Consider the following 27,585-nt stretch of genomic DNA (forward strand, 5'->3'; position numbering starts at 1 on the left):
TATTCACTGTTTATCATATCGCAATAAAGACAACGTCTTATTTTGTTGTAAAGTTAAGCGGCCCATAAAAGTTCAAGAATGTAGTTATGCCAAACATAACTAACGAACTCATATCTGTGACTCTGACCAATCAGTCGCCGTACTGCGGTGCACGTGACCCTAAGCCGGAAGAAGGTCCCGAATGGCGCGTCTTGCCCTTTCACGAAGTTCTTTGCTCTTTATCTAGAAACATCAGCAGCGTCTCAACATGGCGGCCAACAGCACAGGCTAATAACGGGCTAGCGTCTTTTCCCTCACACCTTTCGTTAAAGCCTCAGGAATAGTATGCAGCAGCAGTTGAACATCTCACATAAAGAGTTTGAATAATGGAATCGCGGGGAATTGAGCAGATGTTCGACTTCCAGCGGTAAATTGCACACGTTTAAAGATCGAAGCGACAGTGTCACAGCTAGCACGTTTAGCGGTTACGTGTTAACCATCAAATCCTCAAAAACACAACCGTATAAAGTCTTTTAACGTGTCTTGGACGCATACATTTGTGAATACATAGCAAACATAAACGATTTATTTGTATTATCAGACGGTAAAGAGCTCAGTGCAGTAACGCTAGATTTTTAGTTATGAAACTGTATTATTCTGTATTACAAGTCAGCTTTTAAGGGCAAAACAATGCTAAGTCTGCATGTGTTAATATATTTTTTAATAAAACCTATGAATATTTTTTTATCAATTTGCACAATAGTATGAGTTTGCCTCTACGGACCAGCATTGGGTTTATTTGTTTTGGCCTGTTGCATTTATACACACTTGATCTGCCCATAAATCACTATTCACTCGTGTATTTTTTTATGTTCATATGGGCATTTGAGATTGTAATGTAAACAAAAGGAACTGGAGTGCATTTAGATCTCAGGAGTATAACACGTGGCAAACAGTAGTGTAAAGGTATATCTGCATGCATGCCAGCTCACCGGTGTATGACTGTGGTCTGGTTGACATGTATGTTGGACTTTGGTAAACGACTGCTGACTGAAATAGATTGTGAAGCTGATGTCTATTCCTGTCGTCTGTTTTCACAGGTTACCGAATGATGGCTTCATACTGCTGCTGTTGTTGCTGTACTCCCCTATCGGCCTGTGTTTGATGCTCCTAAGAATATTTATTGGTGTCCATGTATTTCTAGTGAATTGCGCTCTTCCTGACAGTCTTGTCAGAAGGTAGGCCACGTGGAATGTAATTTTGTCGTTCAGAGCTAATGACTGGAAGTCAAATGACGTTAGGGTTACATTAGGAAACTAGACTTTATGAATTATAATACTGCAGTGGTTGTCTTTTGATTTACTTACTAAACCAGGCCATGCAACATAGTAATTTAAGGGATACCTCACCCAAAAATGTATATTATGTCATCACTGACTCGCCTTCGTTTTTCCAAATCTGTATACATTTCTTTGTTCTGATGAACACAGAGAAAGATATTTGGAAGAATGTTGGTTACTAGACACATTTTCCCCCCTATTGACACCCATAGGAGGAAAAAATAATTTCTGATTGAACACAAATCAAGACATTTTGAAGAATGTAGGACAGCGAACGGTTCTGGGGCACTTTTGACTACCTTTGTATTTTTTTCCTACTATGGAAGTCAATAAGGGGCAAAGTCTGTCTGGTTAAAGGCATTCTTCCGAATATCTTTCTCTGTGTTCTATAAGAACAAATACATTTTTACAGATTTGGAACAACTCGAAGGTGAGTGAACGAGGACAGAATTTTAAGTACCTTTAAATCATGCATGTTAAACTTCTCTTATGTATGTGGTAAAATTGGCATTTGTCAGAACTGTGTCTGTTTTGTTTCAGGTTCATTGTAAGAATAATGTGCTCAGTTCTGGGCCTGCACGTCCGGCAGAACAGCCCGCGGTTACGAGACAAAACCGCCCGGCTGTACGTCTGCAATCACGTTACACACTTTGACCACAATATTGTCAATCTACTGACCTCTTGTAACACAGTAAGTAAACATCTGTATTTAAATATCACAAATATCACAGTGATTCGCAATACTTCAGAAAGTAATGTTTTAGGTAATGATTTTTTTAGCATTTAAATATATTTGAATGTTTACATTATTATATTGTATCATACTATTAAGTATCGCATTTTTCTCAGATATCGTGCATGTCTAGTCAGTGTGCATGCATGGTCGGCTGACTTACAATGTTTTCTAGGAATAATGTAATCTGTCTTTCTCTTCATCTACCTTGCCCTTGAATTGTATAGAAAGTTGCCTTTAAAAGTTCCTTTTTAATGGTTTACTCCGTTGTAAGAAACACATTGAGCTCTAATTTCTCTTTCACATCTGCGGTGACTTAATACCGGGCATGAGGCCAGTGTTTGTTTACTTGAAACGATTCATTTGTTTGGACAATAAACATCAAGAATCAATTGAGTTTAGATTAGTTTTCATTTCTGGCTATCAGGTTCACATTTTGATCTGTTGCCTGTTTGAGTTCTCTCTTACTTTTATAATTGTATCAAAGTTTTGATGTTTAGACTCTATCCCTGTGGTTACTTCGAGTATTCAGGTTCAAGTTCAAAGCCGTTTTTGTACTATGCACTTTTCCCCTCTACAATGAAATTCTATCAGGACAAACTTGCTCCACTCCTGCAAGCTAAACTGTTTGTTTATGGTCACTCTCAAACATTTATTGTGTAGCTCTGACTTGATCTAAAACTAACCACATTCCCCTCTCTTCTTTTGTGTGGTCAGCCGCTCCTGGAGGGCCCTGTGGGGTTCCTGTGCTGGGCGAGGGGTTTCATGGAGCTGGGTCAGGGTATTGGGAGCAGGACGGAGCTGACGGAGACCCTCCGCAGGTACTGCTCGTCTCCTGGAGCTTTACCTCTCCTGCTCTTTCCAGAGGAGGACACCACCAATGGTCGGGCCGGTCTCCTGAAGTTCAGGTACCACACGCACTACTTCCTCATTCCTTTTGGCTATATGTTAAATTTAAAGTTCACCTAAAAATAAAAATCTAGGCATCGTTTATTCACCTGTTATACAGGACAAAACCTGTCCTGTATATGACTCTTTGTTGTGTGGTACACAAAAGAAGGGTTTTTTTAGAGCGAGGTGCAAGTGGTGTCAGTAGTGATTAAAGTTGTTTAGTTATCAACATTCTTAAAAATATATATTGTGTTACGTTGAAGAAAGTCAGAAGGGTTTGGAATGACATGAGGGTGAGTAAAAATGAAACAATTTATGGGTGAAATTTCCTTTCAACATTTAATAAACAAACAACGCTCAGTTTGTAGGTTGCAAAAAGTGTGTATGTCAGATTTTACACGCGTGCTTTAAATGTTATTGCATAATAGAGTGCAGATAATACAAGTGTCTCTTTATCCAACGGTGATTCAGAGTTTACTGTGTAAATACTATGAACACTATCTTTGTATCTGATCTGTTTTTTAAACGTGACCAAACTGAACCTACACAGTCAGGTGCCTGATAATAAGTAATGTCTTGTAAGTAATGTTTGCTTTAAGATTTAGACTCAGGTGATTTAAACTGATGGTTCTGGGATGGTTGCCAGGTCAAGCTTACTTAGTGTGTAAGATGTGACCGAGGCCATTGCCTCATGTTTGCCTATCAATCTGCTAAAAGACACGTTTTGTACCAACGGTTTTTTTAGTTGCAAAGATGAAGACTGAAGTAATGACATGTTACGTATTTTGCTCCCTTTCTAGCTCATGGCCATTCTCTGTGTCTGACTCCATCCAGCCTGTGGCATTGCTGGTCAAGAGGCCTTTCATAGCTCTGGTAATCACATTTGTGCTTTTTTCTGTAATCCTTACACCTTTTCAGACTAGCTGTGACCGCTGTGGTTGCCACGTCTTTCTTCAAAGTGAACTTGAACCTATTGTTCTGACTTTGAATTTGATCTACCTCTGTGCAGCACATAAACCACATTGGTATGAAGCTGTTCAAACCAAGAAACGTTGACTGAATGATTGCCAATCAGCAGAATTTGTGTCCGATTTTCTGGACCTTTTTTCATCCAAATTTTCCAGTGAACACTCACAAGAGAGTCTTTGTGCGAATGTGGCTCATTGGAGGGATATTTATAGGCACATTGATAATAAGTGACTCACAGTGCAATAGAAAGAGAGGGAGTATCAGAGGTCAGCAGATCGACAGATTGTGACCTCTCGCTGCTATAACAGCACAGCGATTCAGAAATAGAGTCGTCTTACTGTGAACATTGGAGAATGTATTTGATCCATTCAGCTGCTGTATTACACAGGGGAGTAAAGTACAGCTGCCACGTTCTCTTATATTCACTACACTCCCTCTGACATTTATTTCATATTCTCTGCTTATCTGTTTTGACAAGTGATACAGTGGGACAGGCCAAATTTGAGCATTTTTTAATCCATGGGAGGTCATGTTATTTCCATCATAATAAATATTATGACATTTCCCATTTTCACAGTCTAGTTTCCATACGATCTGGGTGGATTGAGGAGGAAACGTTATTTAAATGTTCCCATTAAAGGACTACTTTTTCTTCACTTTTCAGAACATACCAGAATCGTCATGGCTGACGGAGCTGTTGTGGACCTTTTTTGTACCGTTCACAGTGTACCATGTAAGGTACTACACATTACAATCTCTTCTTTGTCCTGTGGCAGTATTTTAAACGTACAATCTACTATTGATGCTATCAGCTGGCCAGGACTGGTAATACAACATCAATGATGTTCTTTAGTGTTCACGCTGTCGGGTGATATGTACAGAATGGGCAAAAGCGTTTGTCTGAGCATGCATGTGTAGTTACCTGTGACGTGCTTTGGAATATGATCGTGTAAAGCTGATATAACAAAAGCATTTGTATTCTGAGACGTTTGATGTGAACTCATGCATGAGGTCAGAATGATTTTGGTTGTCACAGATTGTACTTTTATTACTGTCACTTTTGAGTTGTTTGCATTTCATGGCTTATTTATCATATGTACCTGTCTATAATATAAAAATATAAAGTACTATTTTTAGAAATACTTTTAATTTGTATATTTCTTAAAAGATAAAGAGTAGGTCTAAATGCTTATTTCACCATCTGTAGACCATGCAATAAGTTTCTTGCCCTGTTTTCTGATCCCAGATGGCTTCCTCCAATAACTAGAGAGAATGGTGATTCTCATCAAGAATTTGCCAGTAAAGTCCAGGAGGTAAAACAATTGTATTTATTTTTTGTTTACGTGTTTGCTATGAACAAGCATGACTATTATTCATATTACTTTGCCTACCTGAAATTGGCATGAAGGCACCACTGTAATATGTGCATGGTTTGTCTTGACATGATACTACATAGTAATGCCCTGCCATCATGGCAGCTTTGCACGGGCATTCACCATTTTTTTTCAATGAAAACTGACTTCTGTTTATTATTTATTTATGATTTGATATTGTTTGCTTGGTTGGTATGGCAAAGGCTAAGAGAGAGCCCTAGATGTCCTAGAGACCTACAGCTTTGGGTGATGGTTCTTCAAAATGATTGGCTCCAATGAAATGTCTGATATGTATTTCAGCCATCAACTTACTGCCAGATGGCTTTCATACATTTAGTAGGTTTCATGTCAAATAGATGCATGTTCTAACTGGATTTGGATTTGCCATCATGATCAAATTTCAGCAGATATTCAGTTCAAATTAATTTCATGAATTATCTTTTGACATGGCTTTTCATCCCCTTCAGATCTATTTGCTGTCCAGTTCAAAGCTGTCTGACTCTTTTTGTCCATTGTCTCCAGCTTCTGGCGACTGAGCTGGGTGTGATCTCAACACAGATCACCAAAGCAGACAAAGCCGAACACATCAAAAGGAGAAGACACGTCGTCCCTCAGACTGCACACTCAAGTAAGCATGGATTCGATGGTGAGAAATTAAATCATGATGGATTTATTTGATCACTGCATCACTGTTGAAATCTCAAAATGTGAAATTAAATCTTTTTCTTTTTACTTCCAGATTTGGGTGCCAGACCCCGCACCGTGGCTCAAGGTTTCCTGGGCACAAATACAGGGCCCGGGGATTCACGAGTCACCCAAATGGCACAGCAGGTGAAGGAGGTCCTGCCTGACGTCCCCATCTCTGTTATAACCAGAGACCTGTGTATGTTAACCCCCCATAACTCTCTGCAGTATGGAATCATTTCAAGCCTTTTTTTAACATTAATAGTCTGTAGGCATGAATGCCAACAAAAAATAATTCAGCGTTGTTTGTTTTCTCAAATCTTCCCTTAATTAACCCTTTTAAACTGGACGTGTCATCGCTGACACATTCTGCAAAGCGGTATTAATTTTACCGTAACTCTGCAACCATTGTGCTATCTAAAAAATTAGAAATCCTGCTGCAAGACAAACTGGGATTTTTGAATAATCGTATATTACGGTAATGTCTTGTGTTCTGTCAGCCAAGCGCTGCTGTTTCGTGGAGAGCGGCATGGGGCAAATATGAACAGGTAGTTACAGAGCTGCTGTTTTCATGGAGCGCTCTAATAAAATAAGCAAACAAAACATGGTAAAGAGGAGATAGACAACAGAAGGGATTGGGATGATTTTTTACAACGAAACATGTGACGAGGGCCTGTGCTTGCAATTAGACAGGAACTGCTTCAGACACCACCACATTTGAGTGAATAGTGCAAAAAATACACCCATAGTACTGGGGTAAAAGAGGCTTATGAATGAAAACTGTACATGAGTTACACAAAAAGACTTTTATGCATGTACTACACTATATTTTTCAAGTCTGAAGTGCTAGATTATTTTGTTCTTTAGTTTTTTGAGAATTTCTAAATAAAAATGTGAAAAGATTTTTTTTAATAATAATAATAATTTATTTAAAAAAAAATTGTTGTCTATTTAAATTCTATTTACAAACTCACAATGATGGTCTATAACCTTTATTTACTTAGATATTTGTTTTCTTGAAAAGATACCTTGCACATAATGATGACAAAGAAAATGTGTGAAAAAGCCTATTTTTCCTTCAGGTTCTAAAGGGTTGAATCATTTTTTTTAAGCATCATTTTGACTTTGATAATATTTTATTTATTATCAATTTATTTCAAAAACATTAATACAGCAAGTTGGATAAAATATTTTTTTCTATATTCAAAATGAAAATAAGTGATTTATATTTTGGTCCCATTTAGTCAATTCATTGGCATGTTCAGCCCCAACTCTTGATTAAATCTGCCCCTCATACGTGCGCACTTATATTTATGTGAGGTAATGCAAAGCTAATATTTTGGGGTTGAAGTTATGCAGTTTGGGCCTCTCTTTTATAACGCCTTTCATTCTTCTCTAGTGCAAACTAACTGTGTGGATACAACCATAACCAACCTGCTAGAGCATGCAGAACAGTTTCAGTCGGAGGCTGCTGCGGGCAGAGCATCACGTCCAGCCAAGCTGACAACACCCTCAATCCCATCCGCCTCAACACCCACTCCAGAGGTACAAGTGACCCCTCACGTCACCCGATGAAATAATGCACAAATACACCTGTTCCTCAAACCACAGTTACTTTGCTGGAATATCACCTAGCTAACCTACAACATAAATAACTAACACGTAAATGTGATTGAAAGTAATGCTGTTATAATCAACCACAAATATAACCCGACTCACTTTCTTGCTTGGTTTGACTGCTATCCCAGAAAAACAGCAAAGAACATGACCTGTATTGGTGGATTTATCCATAAATAATACATTTGACACATTTGTCTGCCAGAAATATGATGTAAATACCGTTTTGTATTCATTCAACAGCCAACTGACCAATATTTTGGGAAAACACCAGTAGATAGACACATGTCTCTACAGGAGAGAAAAGAAGCCTTATATGAATATGCAAGAAGGTAAGAATATTACTTCTACTACCATGAGGGGATAGAGAGAGAAATATTTGTTTCTTTGAATTTTTATGTCAGTTTCCAGTTTGTTATGGTTAAAAAAGTTTAAAACCATGACTACACCGGGCGTGGCACGATACCACGCAACAAAAGACAACAGAACATATTCGAACCCATTATAATTTTATATTTTGTCCACACTGAATGCGACGCGTCCGGTGCAGACACTGTGTAACTCCCATTTTTATTCGAGCTGTAACCGGATTCTTCTTTCCATTCCAATTGTAGACGTTACATTGAAAAGCATGGACTGAACAAAGACGATGATCTATGACTGTGGACAAACACACCTGAGGATTTGTTTAAGAGAGACCGCTGCCAAACAAGAACCTCAGACAAAGAGAAGAATTTATAGCATTGACTATAGAACCAAACAACATGTGTTCACCAAAAACGCCGAGAGAAGACTCAATGAAAGACTGGATTTTTTCCTTTCTAGTTTTTTCCCCTCTTTGTAAACCCTCTTGCATGTCAGTCATGCATGTCGTCTTATTATTTCTCTCTGCAACAGAAAACAATTATTTTGGTAAACGATTTGTATTAAGACCCGGTGACCTTGGCACACTTCATATTATTTTTTATAAGGTCCAGGGGTACAGAAAAGGGTTTCAGAAATATATGACAGTGAGCTAAAATACATCTTGAGGTTCAATTTGTTGTAAGGATACGTGTTGGTTGCAATATCAGCTTTTAAAGACATTAAAAATCATATTGAAATGCAGTGGATCTTTTGGTTAGTATTTATGTATAAGTAACATGTTTATAAGATGACGTATGTTCTTGTATTAAATACTAAATTAGTTTTTATTAGCAACTAAAGTTATGCGCGTTCAAAATATTTATAATTGTCGATTAGCCTTTGGAATCTTGTCTGTTACGCTTTTAGCCAACCGGCGTCAGACCTGCCCTGTGACGCTTGCGTCTTTCAAAACCAATCACAGCAAACGGCAGGCAAACCAGCCAATGAAAATGCTGCATCAACATACCAGCCAATGAAAATGATTGAAATGTTGGTGAGTATTCCAGACGGAATAAGTAGGAGCACATCTCGTATTACGACCTCATTGTCGAGGGCTTGAGTTTAACGGTGCGTCTCTCGGTTGCTATTGTGTTGTTGAACAAGCAAGAATGAGGGAGATTGTGCATTTACAGGCCGGGCAGTGCGGTAACCAGATTGGTGCCAAGGTAAGAAGAGATTTTTATTATTTCGTTTGATTCATAACGTTGTAGATATTACGTCACGGGAGAGAAAGCGTTAACGTAACTTTCATTGTAACGTTAGATCCAGGGGGGAAAGCAGATACGCGCGGAAATTTTTACAATTATTTAGCAAACGTCTAATTTGATTTTGTTATGATGTTTATACACGTTTTTAAATTATCATTTGCCATTTAAAGCGGCTCTTTTAATAAGTGACAGCGAACGCATTGATCTTATTTTCTAATGCTCAACAAGTTTTTTTCCTTTTCTCCTCCAAACGGTTATCAAATAATTCCAGACTCAAAGAAAATGTCTGTTTTAAAGTGCGCAAATGTAATATAAATGGGTCATTGAATGAAGTAATGTGGAAACAATGCGTTAGTTTTAGGGTGTTGGCCCGCCGGACCGGCGTGAAATCCAATTCGCAAAAGAATCGGTTCTTTTGAAACGGTTCTTTTTAAAGGTTCGATCAAACGGGTCATCGGCTTTTTTACGTAACGTAAAGTAAATCCGTGAAATAAACATTTTCCATCACGGTGATCATATGCAGTACATCTTATTGCAAAATGCATTGTGACTTGTCAGAGTCAGAACTCAACCCATGAATTGTGATCTTGGAAGGAGCCGATTCGCTCGAGTGAATCATCTGTCTTAACGTCTCCGGTTGGTCTGGTTCGGCTTATGAAAAGTGCGGGAACGTAACATGACGTACATTCTTTACATACAATGTTGGAATTCAGATCGTTTCTGTTCAATGACAAACTCGTGAAAGACTGATTTGCAGTGTTTCGGTGAGTCTCGCGCTTTCTTTAAGCGCTCGTGCATTGCAAAATGGCTCCGGTGACTTGGCTAACTCCATTTTCTAGTGTGGACAGCATGCGCCGAGACTCACTGGCCCTTTGTATATTGGATTAACCTGATTTTTAATCTTTTCTAATTGAGTTTATAGTTTATAAAGCAATCCAGGCTGTACTTTTGTAGGAGTGTTGGATGGTCAAAAACAGTCGATTATATCCAGCTGTTGTTGTAACGTTATACTTATATCTGAATGCATCTTATTCCAGTTCTGGGAAGTCATTAGTGACGAGCATGGAATCGACCCCACGGGCAGTTACCATGGCGACAGTGACCTTCAGCTGGACAGGATTAATGTTTACTACAATGAAGCCTCGGGTGAGAGAACACGTGTTTTCTTTTGTCTAATCTACAATGCAGATTTCCCTTCCTAAAGGAAAGTGGGTGACGTCATGCTTGTTGTTTTAATTTTGGACTTGTTTTTTTTTCAGGTGGAAAATATGTTCCACGTGCCGTGCTGGTTGATTTGGAGCCTGGTACGATGGACTCTGTGAGATCTGGACCGTTCGGTCAGATATTCAGACCGGACAACTTTGTTTTTGGTGAGTTTGTCTGATCTGGGAAAGCAATTGATCCAACAATGGTGCCGGACAGCATTTGAATAACCTGCTCGTGGTTTGATACAGATCCAGTTTCCTCTTGCGTAACTCTTTCCGTTCTCTTCCAGGCCAGAGCGGTGCCGGTAACAACTGGGCTAAGGGCCACTACACCGAAGGAGCTGAACTGGTGGACTCAGTTTTGGATGTGGTGCGCAAGGAGGCCGAGAGCTGTGACTGTCTCCAGGGCTTCCAGCTCACCCATTCCTTGGGTGGAGGAACTGGGTCTGGCATGGGCACCCTCCTCATCAGCAAAATCCGAGAGGAGTACCCCGACCGTATCATGAACACCTTCAGCGTGGTGCCCTCTCCTAAAGTCTCTGACACTGTGGTTGAGCCCTACAACGCCACACTGTCTGTTCATCAGCTGGTGGAGAACACAGACGAGACGTACTGCATCGACAACGAAGCCCTGTATGACATTTGCTTCCGCACACTCAAACTCACAACGCCCACATACGGCGACCTCAACCACCTCGTGTCTGCCACCATGAGCGGGGTCACGACCTGCTTGAGGTTCCCCGGCCAGTTGAACGCAGATCTGCGTAAACTGGCAGTCAACATGGTGCCCTTCCCCCGTCTGCACTTCTTCATGCCCGGCTTCGCTCCTCTGACAAGCCGAGGCAGTCAGCAGTACCGCGCCCTGACCGTTCCTGAGCTCACTCAGCAGATGTTTGACGCCAAGAACATGATGGCCGCCTGCGACCCGCGTCACGGCCGCTACCTGACCGTCGCCGCCGTGTTCCGTGGCCGCATGTCCATGAAGGAGGTGGACGAACAGATGCTCAACGTTCAGAACAAGAACAGCAGCTACTTCGTCGAATGGATCCCCAACAACGTGAAGACCGCCGTCTGTGACATTCCTCCCCGTGGTCTCAAGATGGCCGCCACCTTCATCGGCAACAGCACGGCCATCCAGGAGCTGTTCAAGAGAATTTCTGAGCAGTTCACCGCCATGTTCAGGCGCAAGGCTTTCTTGCATTGGTACACAGGAGAGGGTATGGATGAGATGGAGTTCACAGAGGCCGAGAGCAACATGAATGACCTGGTGTCTGAGTATCAGCAGTATCAGGACGCCACCGCTGAGGAGGAAGGAGAGTTTGAGGAGGAGGGTGAAGAGGAGCTTGCTTAAGAGAACCGTTCTGTTTGTTTTTCCATTTCTAAACTAATGTCACTTTTTTCTTGCTGCATTTACTGTTCTTTGCAACCTCGAGTTGTTCCTTTTTCACGTGAATAAAGCAGATACAAACGAATCATCTCTTGAGTGTTTCTTACGGTAAAACATGAATGTAGCATAATAGGGATGATTAATAATTATGTTCTAGATTTATTTGGCATTACCTCTACTTTTATCTCAATTTCTAAAGATAACTGGCTTCGTTTTATTCAGATTTAAGAAACGAACACGTTCAATGAGATTGTTTCTTACATAATTTTTCTATATTAGATCTTTATGTAGACAAGATTGTATTACAAATAGTGGGAGGGTAAAGTTTTGCTAAATTAAAGGGAATCCTGCTGGGGCAAACAATTTCATATACTGCGATATTAACAAAAAATATATAGTGTAATGACTAATGTGGAAAAACTCACAAGACCATCTGTACAAAAGCATCTCTTGGATTTCCCTAATGCTTTTTTTGGCTCTTGGGGCAAGACCTTGACCCCTTTGTTGCTTTGGATAAAAACCTCTGCTGAAAGAATACATGTGTATACATCTTTTAATATCACTGAATGAAATGTTTCACGTGGACTGAACTTAAGTTCAGCCTTCATAAGAGGAAGCGTACATCCACAGCCATTCTCTAACCAACCACTTATATTTACACAGTCACGGATCTGTTGTGTCTCTGAAGCCCTTGACTACATAATGCAATTTTTCAATGACCTCATATAAAAGTAAACTCAGTATGACATCATGTGATTGGACCACAGTTGCATCAGATCTGAATGAGATCAACAGTAATACAACGTTAATAAAATGTCTCTGTTCAGATCCATGTGGTGGTTGCAGTTCTCTGGGTTCGCTGTTTGGAGAATGATGTTATGAGATCTTGTTGTTGAGCTGGCCAGGGTAATGCTCAAACTGTTTCTCAGCCTCCTCACTAAATGAGTCGCCTGGAAACACAAATGTTTAAATGGCAAACCAGAAACCGGGTCAGTCGTTTTAAAAGAATGTTTCATTATGTGCCAAGATAAAATTTTTCAAATCATATAAATTCTTTGTTAATCTGAAGTGATTTACCAAGATGACATTGATGCAACCAGACGTGGTTGCCGTCGTATTTGCAGTTGCACCGCATGGCGTTGTTGGTAAAGTCACTCTCAGCTACCACGAAGTTGGGGTTTATCACGACCTAAGTGACAGAAAAACAAAAATTATATTGCTTGTATCAAGAAACAGACAGCATATTTCTAATCCCTTCCACCACTGAAAAATTACATTTCATTACAGTAATTTGGAGGAAATTATGTCAATTCATGCTATTCTTTTATTTTTGTAGTGCCTTTTTAAAAATAATAATATCACTATAACGTCATTTCAAAAAGCACCAGAAAAGTGTGAGGCTTCTGTTCAGACCTGAGACGCTCTTCTTTGTTAATCCTAATCTGCAAAAACTCTTTTCCAGTAAAAGAATAAATCAAATCCTATTACTGTTCTCGCAGTCCTGGACTAAACCATAGCTAGGCGCACTGTGTCAAATCACCACTAGAGGGCAGAGATTCACCAGTTTTATGAGGTCTGTCTGACTTGTGCTGAATGAAAAACCCAGACAATGGGGTCCTACGGGACCAAAGTCTGGTGATGTAATTTAGCACAGCACTCCCAAAGACTATTTAACTCTATTTGAAAGGATCCTGCTAAACTACTGTTTCTGTTATTCAACACTTTAATAAAACTGAGCACCTGTAGTATGTAGTTTCCCGGTTTGACATCCGTGATGTCGATCCACTGGCAGTCGATGTCATGTCTGTACAAGTCCCAACAGCCCACTGTGATGCCCTGCTCTCCAAAGTTGGCACATTCGTATCGTTTTGAAACACCTGCAACAGGGAAATCTGTTTTATTAGGTCGATACCTTATCAACAAAAAAAGACATATTTAGTGCTAAGGTAAAGAAAAATCAACAGTGTGATCGTTCAGCGTAACATCCTTACAGATGAAAGAAAATAATGTGTTTTTTTGTATACTGTGATGGATGAGATTACATATTTTGGGTGAACTGTTCCTTTAAGACATCTGTATAGCTATAGCAATGTTTTAAAAGGGCCATGCAATTGTGATTCATGCATTCTGACTTATTTACACTGTTAAAATGCTGGCTTCTCATGATTGACATGGTCAACTTGGTAAAAAACGAGTTGGGCATATGAAGTGGTATTTCTGCGCTCGATAGACTCTCCCAGCATTTCGAAAAGTTTTTTTCAAACTTGATAATCCGTTAAGTAACAACTTTTCTTAGTCCCTTATTGGACAATTCCCCGGGAAAGCACACGGCAAGGCGATAGAAATAGGCCGCCCAAGCGTCAACCGACGTGCGATAGGAAGACCCGCTTACCCTCATGACTGGCTGCGCTGTGGGCCTGCAGCTGCAGCTTGTACTTTTGCAATAGTGAGAGAAGTTGAGGTGTGTTTGATTGTTCATGGGATTGCAGTGATGGACGTTATATAAACGGTGGATAAAACGCTGGATTTGCAGATTGTTTGAAACTGATAGATGGAGCGGTCCCAGCGCTAAAAGAAGCCTGTCATGAACCGCACGCGGTAAGTCAAACTAAGTCATATGTCTGTGTTTTGTTGGCAATCGGTGAGTACGTGCATAATGTAAACAACACAAACTTATAGTGAATCAAAACAGTTATGCAGAGTTAATGCGATTATGTGTTATGTGCTTGTGATTTAGTTCCTCACCCCGCACACCCCCAGGAGGTTGTATTTTTCCGGAAACAATCGTACTGCTGTATCTATCTTTTCTAAATGTGATCGAACTAAATACTGTTCAAAGATACGGAGTATGCAATACTAGTACTCAAGATTTATATGAGATTGGCAGAAACTGCGTGTGTTGTGGCAGCTTTAATGCACATCTCACATCTGACCTTTGACCTTAGTCTTACCCTCATGGCACTGGGTGTCTTCCAGACAGAAGCTAGCCTTGTGTCCATCAGCCACTTTGGTCCCATTTAGAGACAGCAGGTCATAATAGGTGAAGATATCCATACTGTGATAGTGCCTGAAAATAAAGTTTAAATAAATAAAAAAAGAGTACAAAATTTAAAGTCAGCGTGTAAAACATTTTACACCTAAATGAATATTCATTTTATTAATGAGGTCAGTTTTGATCGAATGTTGACTTTAAACCTATAGTATGGTCCAGTTGTATAAACTTAGCCGCTGAGTTAAGACTGTCTTAACAACTCATTTCACTGACAAGTAGTTTTTTAGGAGGAATCAGTCTTACTTTTCATATTTCAATTTAACTGATTTAAAGAAGTTATGACCTGACTTGAAAAAATGAGATGACTATCTTCTAAGACTAGTCAAAGCAGTTTATGCAACCGGACCCAGATGTAACATCTGATATCTAAAAGCCTGGTTTTATTACATATAACTCTTGTCTAGATACTGCGACCTACAAATCTGTCATTTATAGAGTAAAATGTGCAAAAGTCCTTCCAGAAGAGAATGATTGTTGGAGTTAACTGAAGCTGCTGGCTTCAAACTCACTTGTTTGTGTCGTCCAGCACACATCGGGTTATCTCATCAGAGCTGTATTTGACAAACACTGACAAACCTGAAGACTGCTAGAACACTTATAGTATACATACCATACCACACAGAGACACTATTTGGAGCATTCACTCATTAGATGATGCTGGAGAAGATAGTTTACTATGCTTGACAGCGCACTTTATTTAAAGAGACAGATCACCCAAAAAAAAAATTCTGTAAGATTATTCACCCTTCTGTAATTCAATACATGTTTATGTCTCTTTCTTTAGTGATACACAAAAGAAGGTACTTTGAGAAATGTCACAGTGGTTTCGTGTCCATACAATGGGGGTCAGTGTTGTTTGGTTGCCAACATAGTCATACGGGTTTAAAAAGACTTGAGTGTGTGCGTACACAATGAAAGAGTTTTCATTCCCCCCCTTAAAAAATCTTCCTCAGCCTTCTATTAGGTATGTCTATGAGAATTATATATAAAAGTTGTCCTTTTAGGATTAATAACTTTGTTGTATTCCTTACTTTTGTAAATTGATTTAGATTGTCTGCTTGATGGCTAAAATGAAGAATTTATCTGTTATTTCACTTTAGTTATTTCACAAGTAAAGATTGGTAAAAGTTCTTGCTCTGCACATGCGCTTTGTGTTGTAAAATTTGAAAGCAATGATGAACAGATGCCAGGTGTGCACATGTGTTCTTTAAAAAGTCATTCTGGTGCTGTGTAAACCAAGCTGTGCAATATGACATGATCAAGTCTCAGTTAAAGATGAAATGCTGTCAAGCTCTTATACATCTCACACATGCAGGACCTGTAAAACCGGCAACAGTGGAAGTTTACCTGTGACACTCATGCCAGACCCACGAGTGTCGGCCGAGACGCGGCCGGAAGTCAGCTTTGCCGATGTTGTGGATCTGTGAGGAGAAACGGAGCAGGCGACGCTGACCGTACGGCCAATTGGCTTTGGCTGCCGATTGGGTGAGACAGTTCTCCTCCGCCGCGCAGTACAGCAGGTGCAGGGGGCGGTCCTCTATGTAAACCGTCTGCTCCACCAATGGGGCATTCAGGACCAGGTCAGATGCCGCTAGGGATTGTTGGAAATGAGACCACATTGAGTCTTTAAATCATTTGATAGGACGCTGAGAGACTCGGTGTGATGAGACTTACTGTCTGAGCAAATGACGCCGGCAGAAAACTCGGCTCCTGCTCTCTTGCAGCTGACCGCAGAATGATGTTGACAGTCGGTTAAAGTCATTTCATCTCCTTTGCATTTCACACCGCTCAGCACCATCTCTGTCACATTACCGCTGTCCCAGTACCACGTTTCCTGAACGGAAGAGAAGCCATTGCTATTATCAGCCGAGATTCGAAGAAATAAGATGGTGAGAATGTGTTGCTTTGTGTTTTGATGTGGAATATGTGTACGTCTTACTCTCAGGCCGCTGCTGGCGTGTCCCAGCCCCAGCTGTCTGCACACTACCATGGCCTCCCGAGATGTCCATCCATCCCCACAGATCAGCCCCCAATCCCTCACCCCGCTGCCCCCGGAGTGCAGGAGCTCCACCCGTCCCTCCAGACGCGTTCTCCCCCCTGTCAGGCGGATCTGCGACGGGTCACATGAGAGGCAGGTGAAAGCATTAGAAGAAGTTGGATCACGTCTTTAAATTATCCACTGCATTACATTTAAAGGGACGGTCCACCCAAAATGATTTCTCCTACTCATCATACGTATCTGACCGTTTTCTCGTAGCCCATGTAGGGGATGTTGCAGACGACGGATGCATCCTCCATGTGTTTGCAGTCTCCAGCAGTGATGCTCTTATGAGGACAATCCCATAAGCTTTTCTCATCTCCATGACACTGAACCTCATTCATGTAGATGGGACCCATGCCTGTGGACAATAGATCAAACATCTTCGCTATGGGACACAACACCACAGAATCATGCGGTCTGGAACTAAATTACTCTGTTCAGGTCAATTAAGCCAAAAAAACTGTGCTGGGATGAGGACGAACACACACCCTGGCCCATTCGTGCTCCGGTCAGGGCCTCTTTAGCTGTGCCAAAGCCAAGTTCTCTACACACCACGCTGGCCGACTGGAGGTTCCAGTGGTCATCACAGACCGTGCCCCATTCGTTCTCATTCAGGACCTCAACGCGGCCTTCACCCGTTTTGGCTCCGCCCTTCAGACGCACCGTAGACTGAAGAATGAGGAACGACAGCCGTCAGGTACATTGCACATTTTTTTTGTCGTTGATATTTACTAAATCCTAGATAAGATTTCAGATAAGATCCGTGAGCAAATAAGTTTATAAAAATGTGGTGTATATACTGTATTTAGAGGAAGTAATTTTAATTATTATAATGGCTAGGATGGCATGATGGTAAATTATGAGAAAGCGTAAATGTTTGGGTGAAATATAATAATCATAATAATAATAAAATATAATAAGTTTCACAGTTCACATTTTCTTAGATTTTGGATTTGACAGGTTTACCGTTGAATTGAGCTTGACCCTGCGTGATCTCCTCTGTGTGAACTGAGGTCCGGGCACACAGCTGACTGCAGCGGGTCCACCACTGGGACAGGGGGCGCTAGAGTTCGTCTCACCGAACTCCATAGTGCACGCTGACAGATGAGCCTCATTTCCTGTGCAGGACACAGAATGGATTCTGTATACACTCTGAGAACTAAAGAGAAAAACAATACACAATCAAAACATAAACAGTGGGGTCTAAAGCTTCGAAAACGTTCCAGGGTTTTTCTCCATATAGTGGACTTCAATGGACTCCAAACGGTTGAAGGTCAAAATTTTAGTTTCAGTGCAGCTTCGAAGGGCTTTAAACGATACCAGACGATCAATAAAGATCTTATCTAGCGAAATGATCGGTCATTTTCTATAAAAAATAAAAAAGTTAAAAAAAATATGCTTTATAAACAGAAATCTTCCCCTTGCTCTGTTCTGCGATGTGTGTTCATGACTTCACGTAATACAAAATTATGTTAAAAACTTGAACGTTCAGCTTGTAAACACTGCCTAAGTCTAGCGTGACCTTTTCAATGTAATTACGTATTATTAATTTAAAATTAAGTCATGAACGCAAATCGCAGAACAGAGCAAGAAGAGCATTTCTGTTTATAAAGCATACACATTTTTTTTTTATTATCCGATCGTTAGATATGACTAGATAAGACACTTATTCATCATCTGGTATCATTTAAAGCCCTTTGAAGCTGCACTAAAAACATACGTTTGACCTTCAACCGTTTGGAGTCCATTAAAGTCCACTATATAGATATGTTTTCATCAAAAACCTTAATTTCTTTTCGACTAAAGAGTCAAATACATAAACATCTTGGATAACATGCGGGCGAGTAAATAATAGTGAAAATTTATTTTGAAAGTGAAATAATCCTTTAAGGTTGGCGGAATCAAACTGTTCTCATTAAATTACATGTCCACCCACCTGGGGAACCAGAATAGTTCATGATGCGTAACAGGATTACATTAAAATGATACGACAGATTCATGCAGATATGGTGGAGATGGGGATGGAGGTGGGTTTTGAGTGCGGCACGATTAAACAGCTGATAAGGAGCAAAGAAGGCAACTGAAATAGGACGCAGTCCTATGGGTTAACGTTAGATATGCAAGCTAGACTTACATGACCTGCCAGAACTGATGCTACGCTTGATTGTCACAAAATGAGTAGCCTGGAATTGCAGCATCTTAAGCATTTTGTATCGTTTCTATATTTCAATTTAGTTTTGAATTGCAGGTTTTCAATGTGGTCTCAGACTCTTGGACTCCACTGTCTAAACATTTCTTACATTCCATCATCTTGCTGAGAATAAGTGGCTAGAGCACACAGTCCATTGCCAAGGCTAAAACAGCTATAGAGCAAATAAACCTGTACATTTTGTTAATTCTTTATCATAATAATGTTTACAATATACATTGTTTCAAAGCAGACACATTGATTCACACAAGATCCCAAGCAGTGTTTGTTAGCAGTAAACAATATTAATAATATTTTGGTCACCAGATAAAGTCAAGCTCCCTCCTTTAATGTAAGTGAGAATGTTTTGCCTGTTTTATTATTAGACCTCTCATCTGCAATCATAGTTTGGAAGTTTATTCTGCTTATAGCTTATAGTATGTAGAATTCTCTCCACAGGGTTTGCTTTATGAAAGGCCAGACATTTACGTTGGTTCATTTGATTTATATCATGTTCCAGACTCCCGCACAGGCGATGACACAAACATGAGAACTCTGGTATGAAGTAATTTTTACTGCACTGAGACTCCTAAGAGAGAAGATGCTTTCCTCTCACATGTGTATGCGTCTACAGAAACCTTTTCTATTAAGATAACAGAATAAAATCTAGCATCACCCAATTAAAAACAGACTTATTAATATATGACATACTGTATGTACTGTATATGATCCATAATAGTTACCAAAAGTGATGTCTAGGGAGCATATTTGTACAATATATTTGCTTTTAAAGTCCCCTCAGGCTATACTAAATCTTGAAAATGTAAGGTGTACAGTCTAACAATCTCCTATATTTAACTAGTGAAATCTACTACAAAATATTTTTAAGGGTGGGAACCACTGACCAACCAAATAATAAATAAATAGCAAATATGCAAACGTTGTCTCCATAAACATAACTTCCAAAAACATAAAGTAAATTACTTTCTTTACATAGAAAAAGCCATGAAGACATGACACACACCATACAACCCAACCCAACTAATAGAAAATTCCAACAGTCCAACATCCACAAAGGTTCCCTAAATCACAAAGTCTGTGAAAATTTTGTGAATAACATAATTCACAAAAAATGCATGGAAAACAAAGCACACATTGACTATTATCTGTATGGATATTAGTTAATTCTCTTGTGGTATTTTATAGTCATTCCCCTGGTCTGTCTTTATATTAACATGTGTTGCGTGTATTTTTTTGTCAAGCTTCCATAAAGTGTACATGACATGAAGTCATGAAAATTTCATACAGTGTGTTGCAGTCTTTGAAAGTAAGCAGTCTGCCAAATTGTAAATTCGAAGGTGAATGAATAACAAAGTTATATGCTTGGAAAAAAGGGAGTCGACTCCGAATCACATTTACATTTAGTCATTTGGCAGACGCTTTTATCCAAAGCGACTTACAGTGCACTTCTTACAGGGACAATCCCCCTGGAGCAACATGGAGTAAAGTGTCTTGCTCAAGGACACACTGGTGGTGGCTACTGGGATCGAACCAGCAACCTTTGATTTACCAGTTCAGTGGTTTAACCCACTAGACCACCATCTCCACTCAAAATCACACAAACAAGTCGTCCCCAGTCCGATTCGCGAACCGCCGCGATTTACGTCACTACATGTAGTCCCCACCTACGTTTTTCTAGGACTGCCCGCGAAAACTCCACTCTTCTCCCTTAAACACTGTAGCTTGCGAGCCTCATTCGTGGTAGACCAATCAAAGCAGACTAAATCATCTGACCAATCACATCAGACTAGGCTAGTGGAAAGGAGGGGATTAGACTTAAACGAATCATTTCATTTCACGATTAAACGAATCATTTGAGAGTCAGTAAAGAAGTAAGGTAAGAATAACTGCCTGTTATTACGAAATAATAGTGTTTCCACAACTTCTTTGTTCATAAACTTGTTTTTAGACACTCCATAAACCAAGTTAGACCTTAAAAATCGCTAGTTATGAAAGCTGAGCTTCAGTTTTCACTCCAAACACTGCATCATGCATGACAAAATCCATGCATAATTCATAAAATATTTTCATAAAGAGCAAAGATGTCAGTCGTCCAAAGTTAGGATGCTTAGGCCACTACCCTGCCACCAATATACAAATAAAGTTTATTTTAAAGTAAATTAAATGTGCTAAATTAAAGGTTGCAATGACACATTTGTGACATATGAAATATTGGGATACTGGGATGCATTTTTTTCCATTTCTTTGATGATCACAAGCATTTTCTAAATATGCAGGGTAAACAGTTTCAACAGTGATGTACAGCACCAAGCTATAGCAAAACGCTGATATAAATGTCATCTTTACAAAGATGAAGTGAAGTATTTTACACTTTTCCTTTCATTAAATGATGTTGGATCTTCTAACCTCATACAAGCAGTGGAACAGATAAATGACAGATTTTCATCCACTGAAGATTTCTTCTGTTTAGTCAGCTGCCAGACTTTATCGTCGTGGCAGAACGTGTAGATAAAATGGCTCTCTGTCAGGAGATACTTTCATCAGAAGCTTGCTGAGCTCTTCACTTCTGACTGAGTGTGTTCGGTTGAAATGTTCTTCGTTTTTTAGGATCAACAATTCCAGAGTACACGTGACTGATCAGATCTTGGCATGATTCTCGTGTCCTGCCGCAGACTGCTTACATTTCACCATCTGCTGTGAATCTAAAAGTGTGTCTGAGCTCACATGTGAACAATAGCTCTGACACAGATGGAGGAGAGAAGCAACACAAAATCTTGTTCCATAACAAAAACGAAAATAAGTTTTTTAGTTAGTTGTTGTCCTTGGTGTGAATGTGCTTTAATGGACTTTACAATCGCTACATTACAACTAATTACATTAACTTTAAGAACAAATCACATCTACAAGAATGAACATCCCTTAGTATGACAATATTCTGGTATAGTACATTTTTCACTGACATGCAGATAAAGCTAAAATATATCTTACACGGTGAAACATTGGCCGTCAGCCAAGACTGCAAAAGGGAGATAATCACACATCATATTTATGACAATGCATAGAAACTGATATATGGATGGCAGGGATAAAATAACATTTCATGTCTAAAATGGACAACAACAGCCATATGACCGTGTGTAGTATATCTAGGGGTCTGCAGTAATGGATTGTTCTCTGACAGGTTGTATTTCATCAGGATTCAAGTGCTCATATGCACAGCTAGGATTCATAACAGCACTCTTATGAAAGCCGTGCCTTTTTGGCAACAGCATGATAAGTGTATGATGATATGCAATGATTCATTGGACGACGGACATAAATCGCAAAGTTTTCCATCTTCTGGAGCGGCGGAACACACACTGAGATTTCTTTACGGTGTATATAAAGTCGCAATAATGAAAACTATATACGTGGCTTTGAAATAATTCAATAAAGAAATCAAGAAGTATTTTAAACGATGAGCATTGATATGCCTGAATCTCTGGATGCTTTGACTACAAAACAGTGTTCAAAAAACCTAAATACACGATCACTTCCCAAAAAGTTCAAAATGTTCCAGATCAGAGAGACAAAGAGAAATTGGCAGGGTAGACCGTAGGCTGGCAAAATTAGAGGAATTCTAAGCTTAACCTCTTTACTGCAGGGGTATCCAAATACTCTTTTTTTAACGTTTTTTATTGTTTTTATATCAAATAACAAACTATAAAACCAAATGATATAAATTGTAAAAGATGATACTTTATCATTTATAGAAATAAATTAGTCAGGTCATAAATGATAAAAGTGGCTTCTTACCTATGAGGTATCCCTGCCATAGTCCTCTGTAAGGGGAATCCCATCATGCCACACATCACCCGAGAGTTTTTGATGGTCCATCCAGTGTTGCATATGTGACCCCATCCTCCTTTAAACTTGACCTCTATCAGTCCCTCAGTTACGGGGATACGGCCCGAATGGATACCTGAGAGGGGACGCAGACGAATCTTTTCCAGTCGGTTTTCGTCCACTTGCATCTAAAACATACAGACAGTAACACATGCTGAGAACAGAAATACAAACATACACCTGGTTTTAATAGTCAGCTCTTTCAAACACAGATCCGGCTGTTGTTCTTTGTACGATTGTGTGTTTGTGTTATGTCGTAAGGATGCACTATAAATCAGATCTCTGACATCTCAACACAACTTCCAGTGACTAACAATCTTTGGGAAAGATTCTCAATGGTTTGGACTCAAACTCTGTCATTTGCAAAATTCCAGTGAACTCTTTTAGATGGGATGTTGTGAAGCTCAGACTCCAGAGGCCACCAGAGCTCTCTGTGTTCTGTCTGCTTTCCAGATGAAGCTTACAAACTGAACAATGATTCTTCTGCACGTGTCTCGCGACCGGCAGATGTTTTGTTTTTTTAACACTGGTGTTTCAAGAATTCTAGCCCAACACGATGTCTTTGGTCAACTAGCGTCAGCAGAAAAACACGCTGGTCAACTAAGTTTTCCTTGTGAACTACAAGGTTATCCTAAATCAGTTATAACAAATCGTATACCTCAATGATGTTGGAGTCTGTGAAACCCGGAAGCCTCTCGTCCTTACAGACCACGCCGGCATCCTCCTGGTGAGTACAGTCACTGTTCCCCCAGCCCCGGGACACACATTTCTCAATGCTGTTTTCTGAACCTCCACATATGACATTATCCAGCCAGATTTTACCTGCAGGAACACATATGACATCAGCTATATTACAAAGAGGCTCTCGTGTAAAGGCTGGTAAACCCTAAATCATATCTCCAAATCGATATGATAAAATAAGAGTCATTTGTTGGTTTAACTTACCAGTGCCCGGTCCGTACTTGGCATTGTGCGACCAGCTAGTTGCCTCCACGAACCCTAGATGGCGACACAGAACGTGAGCGTTGGTCAAGGTGAAGTCATCGTCGCAGATAGTTCCCCACTCTCCGTCGTAAAATACTTCCACCCTCCCTTCATTGTGCTTGCGAGGGTATCCAGCCAGACGGACCTTGACTTTTCCATCCTGAGAGGGCGAGGTGGTCTGGCCAAGACAGGGGGGCAGCCAGACGGCCCATAGCACCATAGCAACCATCATATTCCTTAATCCCCCTCTCAGCATGGCTTGAGAATGAGAGATGGAAAACAGATATGACTGATATAACAGGCAAAACCACACTTGGGTTTAACACAAACAGCCTCTATTCATCCAGAGGAATTGATTATTTGAGTAAAACGTTATTTTAACCTCATTTAAGTCTATCCTTGTATGCAGTAATAGCTTTTGTAATACTTTTGCAAAAATTAAATCAATAAGCTGTCCATTCAATATTTATTCACACTTTTAAAATAATAATTTTAGGTAGAAGAGCGGTCTCTTTAAAATAAAATGTATTAAGATGTGCATAATGAACATTTCAATGAATTAATGTATAAATAAATAAAATGCATTTGAATAAAAAAATCTTAATTGTATCTTGTCCACCTTAGACCTAATCAAGAGAGTTTTGCACATCTTACCTGAATCCTGGATGTAGATTTCTGCAGAGATTTGAAGTGTAGATCTGATCACACTGATCAGTCAGTTTAAGTTCAGAGAAACCACTGGACTGCAGGAAGAGAGAGAGAGAGAGAGAGAGAGAGAGAGAGAGATCTGGATCTGGCTGGATGCAGGGGTTGCTCTGGGACTTCGGCGTGTTTCTGTCACACAAAAGTTTGATATCTAAAGGCTGGACTGTGTGTCTGAGCGTCATTGAGCGGAAATAACCTCACGGTGTGACTTGTGTTTTGCATTAATCCTACTTTCTTGAGAATACACGTGCTAGGCGTGAGAACAATTGATCTCTTTTACTTTAATGCAATTTATTGACTGTTAATCTTGCATGAATAAAATCGACGTGATTCAGGGTAGGTACAAGTAATCTGTGTTTATCAACTGCTCACTTTACACAAACCAGACGTTAGGAAACAGCGCCATCTCTCGGTCTATACAATCACCGGCCGGACACATTGACGTTTACAAATAAATCACAATTTGTCTAATATATTCTTGAAAAATATACACATAAAAATGAAGTACATTAATAGTGATAATAAGTAATGTATAAAACCAACGAACATTTTCAAATTACGATGAATAATATTATGTATTTGACTATTAAAAACCCTTTTAAGGCATTTTGCGTTATAACATTTAAGAGGACGTAATAAAACGAATATTTTTTTTAATTAAGGTTAATGTAAAGGACGTTGTTTTTACATAGGGCGAAAGAAAAACCTGCCGTACAGCCCAAATGAACGTAAATTACGTAAACGCTGTGGTAACGGCGCTTACGTGTCCTGCGTCAGTTGAGGTATGTCGTCTTCCTGCTTCACAAGAGTCTCTACAGTAAACATATTTAAATCGCAGACAAGTTTAATAGTTTAATCTGGCACGAAACATGTACTTTTGTTGTTCTCTGAAGTCCATCATATCAAAAAGTTATCGTGATAGCACTTTTAGTAACTTCGTGTAGTTGTTGCATACGAAGAATTTGTATGCTACACTTGACCGGAAATCGGACGTTTATATTTTGCTCGACTTGATTGACACCGAGGACCTGCATCAGCGGTTTTCAAAACACCTCCTCTCGCGCTTCATCAAACCTTTAAAAACAGTTTGAGGAGACATGCCGATATTTTCCTTTCCTTTATATCAACGTCAAATGTTGACAGCTAGTCCACAGAAACAGCGGTGTAGCACCACAGAAAGTCATCTCTACCTAAACTGTAATTGAACTGCAAACGGATGGGCGGTGGGGTTCGAGACCTCTGTGGTCGGCTTGTCCTCATTCATTCTCCTCATAGCACAGAGAGAGGAGTTGTCACTTACTGCTCCCAGTCAAGCTTTATTTTGTGTATTTACAATTAAACGGCACAATTAATATTTAGAATTGGCTTTTATTTTGATATATTTTACATAGTTGACATGGCAGCATGGGTGTTGCTGGTTGTTTGCTATGATGTTCTGGGTGGTAGTCAGGGAATTGCTATATGATTGCTTCAGTAAAATCTGTGTGCTTTCAAAAATGTGTTGCTGTGTGATTGCTATGGCGTTCTGATGGTTACTATGATGTTGCTAGGATGTTCTGGGTGGTTGTCAGAGCATTGCTATGTGGTTGCTAAGGTATCTAATGGGTTTCTGAGTAGTTGTATGTTTTTGGTAAGTATGGGTTTGCTAGGATCAGGTTTTGCTGTTCCCTTGTGTTCTGCTAGTATGTTCTGGGTGGGTATTCGGGGCATTGCTATCTGGTTGCTATGGTGTGCTTTCTTAACTTGTTGCTCTGTGATGTACTGGGGGAGGGGGCATAGTTAGGGTATTTTTGTTGGTCGTTCGGGCATTGCTGTGGATTCTAAGGGGTTTTAAAGGTGCAGTTGAACGGGCAGTTTCTGCCTATGTCATATTAATCTTGGGTACCTAACTACTTATAGAGTAGTATTGCAAACTTTGTATCTTCGAAGAGTATTTAGTTTGATCACATTTATAAAAGAGAGATACAGCTGTATGATTATTTCCGAAAACACACAACATCCCTGGGGGTGCGCGGAGGGTGGCAGTCACAAGCACACAATACATCATCGCAGTAACCCTGCATAATTGTTTTGATTCACTATCAGTTTGTGTTGTTTACATTATGCACGTACGGGCCGATTGTCCACAAAACAAAGACATATGACTTAGTTTGACTTACCTCGTGCGGTTCATGACAGGCTTCTTTTAGCGCTTGGACCGCTCCATCTATCATTTTCAAACGATCTGCAAATCCAGCTTTTATAGAACATCCATCACTGAAATGCTGTGTACAAACAAACTCACCTCAACTTCTCTCGAGCTGCAGCTGCAGGCCCACAGCGCAGCCAATCTTGATGGCAAGCGGGTCTTCCTATCGCCCGTCGGTTGATGTGTCGACGGACTGGGCGGGACAATAAAGGACTTAGAAAAGTTGTTACATAACGTTTTTTTTTCATTTAAAAAAAAGCGTGTCGAACACAGAAATACTACATTACGTCCAATTAGTTTTTTGACAAGTTGACCATGTTAAGCAATGGAAGCCAGCACATGAATGCATGAAACAGCGTTAAATCCCTCTTTTAAATGTCTTAAGTGTGTTGTCAGTCTGTTGTTATAGTGTTCCAACTGGTTGTTTGGGAGTTGCTAATGCAAGTTGTTTGCAAGTGTGTTCTCAGTGGTTGCTAGCTGGCTGCTGACAAATCAAAACAAGCTGACTGCCAAGACTCGCATTGGTCAGTAATGAATTTCATCTGTAGCAAGAATTTTACCGAAATGCATGAAAACATCACATTATGGAACACGTTTCAGCAAAAAGAGACAGAGAAGGAAAAATGCTTCATTGTTGTGCGGTTGAAATCGTCGTAGTCTCCATGATAAACAGCTTACTATATAATTATGGAGACAGAGGCCAGCATCAGCATTATCATTTACACCCCTG

The 27,585-nt window shown here is 39.9% G+C and overlaps 3 protein-coding genes across 7 annotated transcripts; 2 read left to right on the forward strand and 1 right to left on the reverse strand.

The window, feature by feature from the left end:
- The first annotated feature begins 210 nt into the window (after nt 1-210).
- Nucleotides 211-8,693, forward strand: aup1 (AUP1 lipid droplet regulating VLDL assembly factor). 2 transcript variants are annotated; one of them, XM_056769125.1, is made up of 12 exons: nt 211-406; nt 1,080-1,217; nt 1,860-2,010; nt 2,770-2,960; nt 3,744-3,816; nt 4,577-4,650; nt 5,159-5,225; nt 5,808-5,931; nt 6,025-6,168; nt 7,369-7,514; nt 7,830-7,918; nt 8,201-8,693. In XM_056769125.1, exons 1-12 carry the CDS (start codon nt 366-368, stop codon nt 8,244-8,246), a joined length of 1,284 nt encoding a protein of 427 aa, XP_056625103.1. In that variant the 5' UTR covers nt 211-365; the 3' UTR covers nt 8,247-8,693. The 2 variants fall into 2 exon arrangements, with proteins under 2 accessions (XP_056625103.1, XP_056625104.1); XM_056769126.1 differs by having other exon boundaries at nt 5,808-5,913.
- Nucleotides 8,694-8,998: 305 nt separating this feature from the next.
- On the forward strand, nt 8,999-11,876 carry tubb4b (tubulin, beta 4B class IVb). Its single transcript, XM_056769124.1, has 4 exons — nt 8,999-9,157; nt 10,237-10,345; nt 10,459-10,569; nt 10,695-11,876. The coding sequence occupies exons 1-4, from the start codon at nt 9,101-9,103 to the stop codon at nt 11,753-11,755; spliced, it is 1,338 nt and encodes a 445-aa protein (XP_056625102.1). The 5' UTR covers nt 8,999-9,100; the 3' UTR covers nt 11,756-11,876.
- Nucleotides 11,877-12,326: 450 nt separating this feature from the next.
- On the reverse strand, nt 12,327-27,237 carry loxl3a (lysyl oxidase-like 3a). Of its 4 annotated transcripts, none has more exons than XM_056770294.1 (14): nt 26,952-27,237; nt 24,617-24,705; nt 23,924-24,220; nt 23,637-23,800; nt 22,889-23,106; nt 17,851-18,043; nt 17,373-17,553; nt 17,088-17,242; nt 16,518-16,953; nt 16,191-16,434; nt 14,743-14,858; nt 13,532-13,668; nt 12,869-12,980; nt 12,327-12,741 (listed from the first exon to the last, which is right to left on the reverse strand). In XM_056770294.1, the coding sequence occupies exons 3-14, from the start codon at nt 24,216-24,218 to the stop codon at nt 12,668-12,670; spliced, it is 2,325 nt and encodes a 774-aa protein (XP_056626272.1). In that variant the 5' UTR covers nt 24,219-24,220; nt 24,617-24,705; nt 26,952-27,237; the 3' UTR covers nt 12,327-12,667. The 4 variants fall into 4 exon arrangements, with proteins under 4 accessions (XP_056626272.1, XP_056626271.1, XP_056626273.1 ...); XM_056770293.1 differs by having other exon boundaries at nt 24,617-24,796; XM_056770295.1 differs by lacking the exon at nt 26,952-27,237 and having other exon boundaries at nt 16,518-16,677; nt 16,783-16,953; nt 24,617-25,613.
- Between the last annotated feature and the right edge of the window lie 348 nt (nt 27,238-27,585).

The sequence above is a fragment of the Triplophysa dalaica genome, chromosome 16 (assembly GCF_015846415.1).
Source record: "Triplophysa dalaica isolate WHDGS20190420 chromosome 16, ASM1584641v1, whole genome shotgun sequence".
Classification (NCBI taxonomy): Eukaryota; Metazoa; Chordata; class Actinopteri; order Cypriniformes; family Nemacheilidae; genus Triplophysa; species Triplophysa dalaica.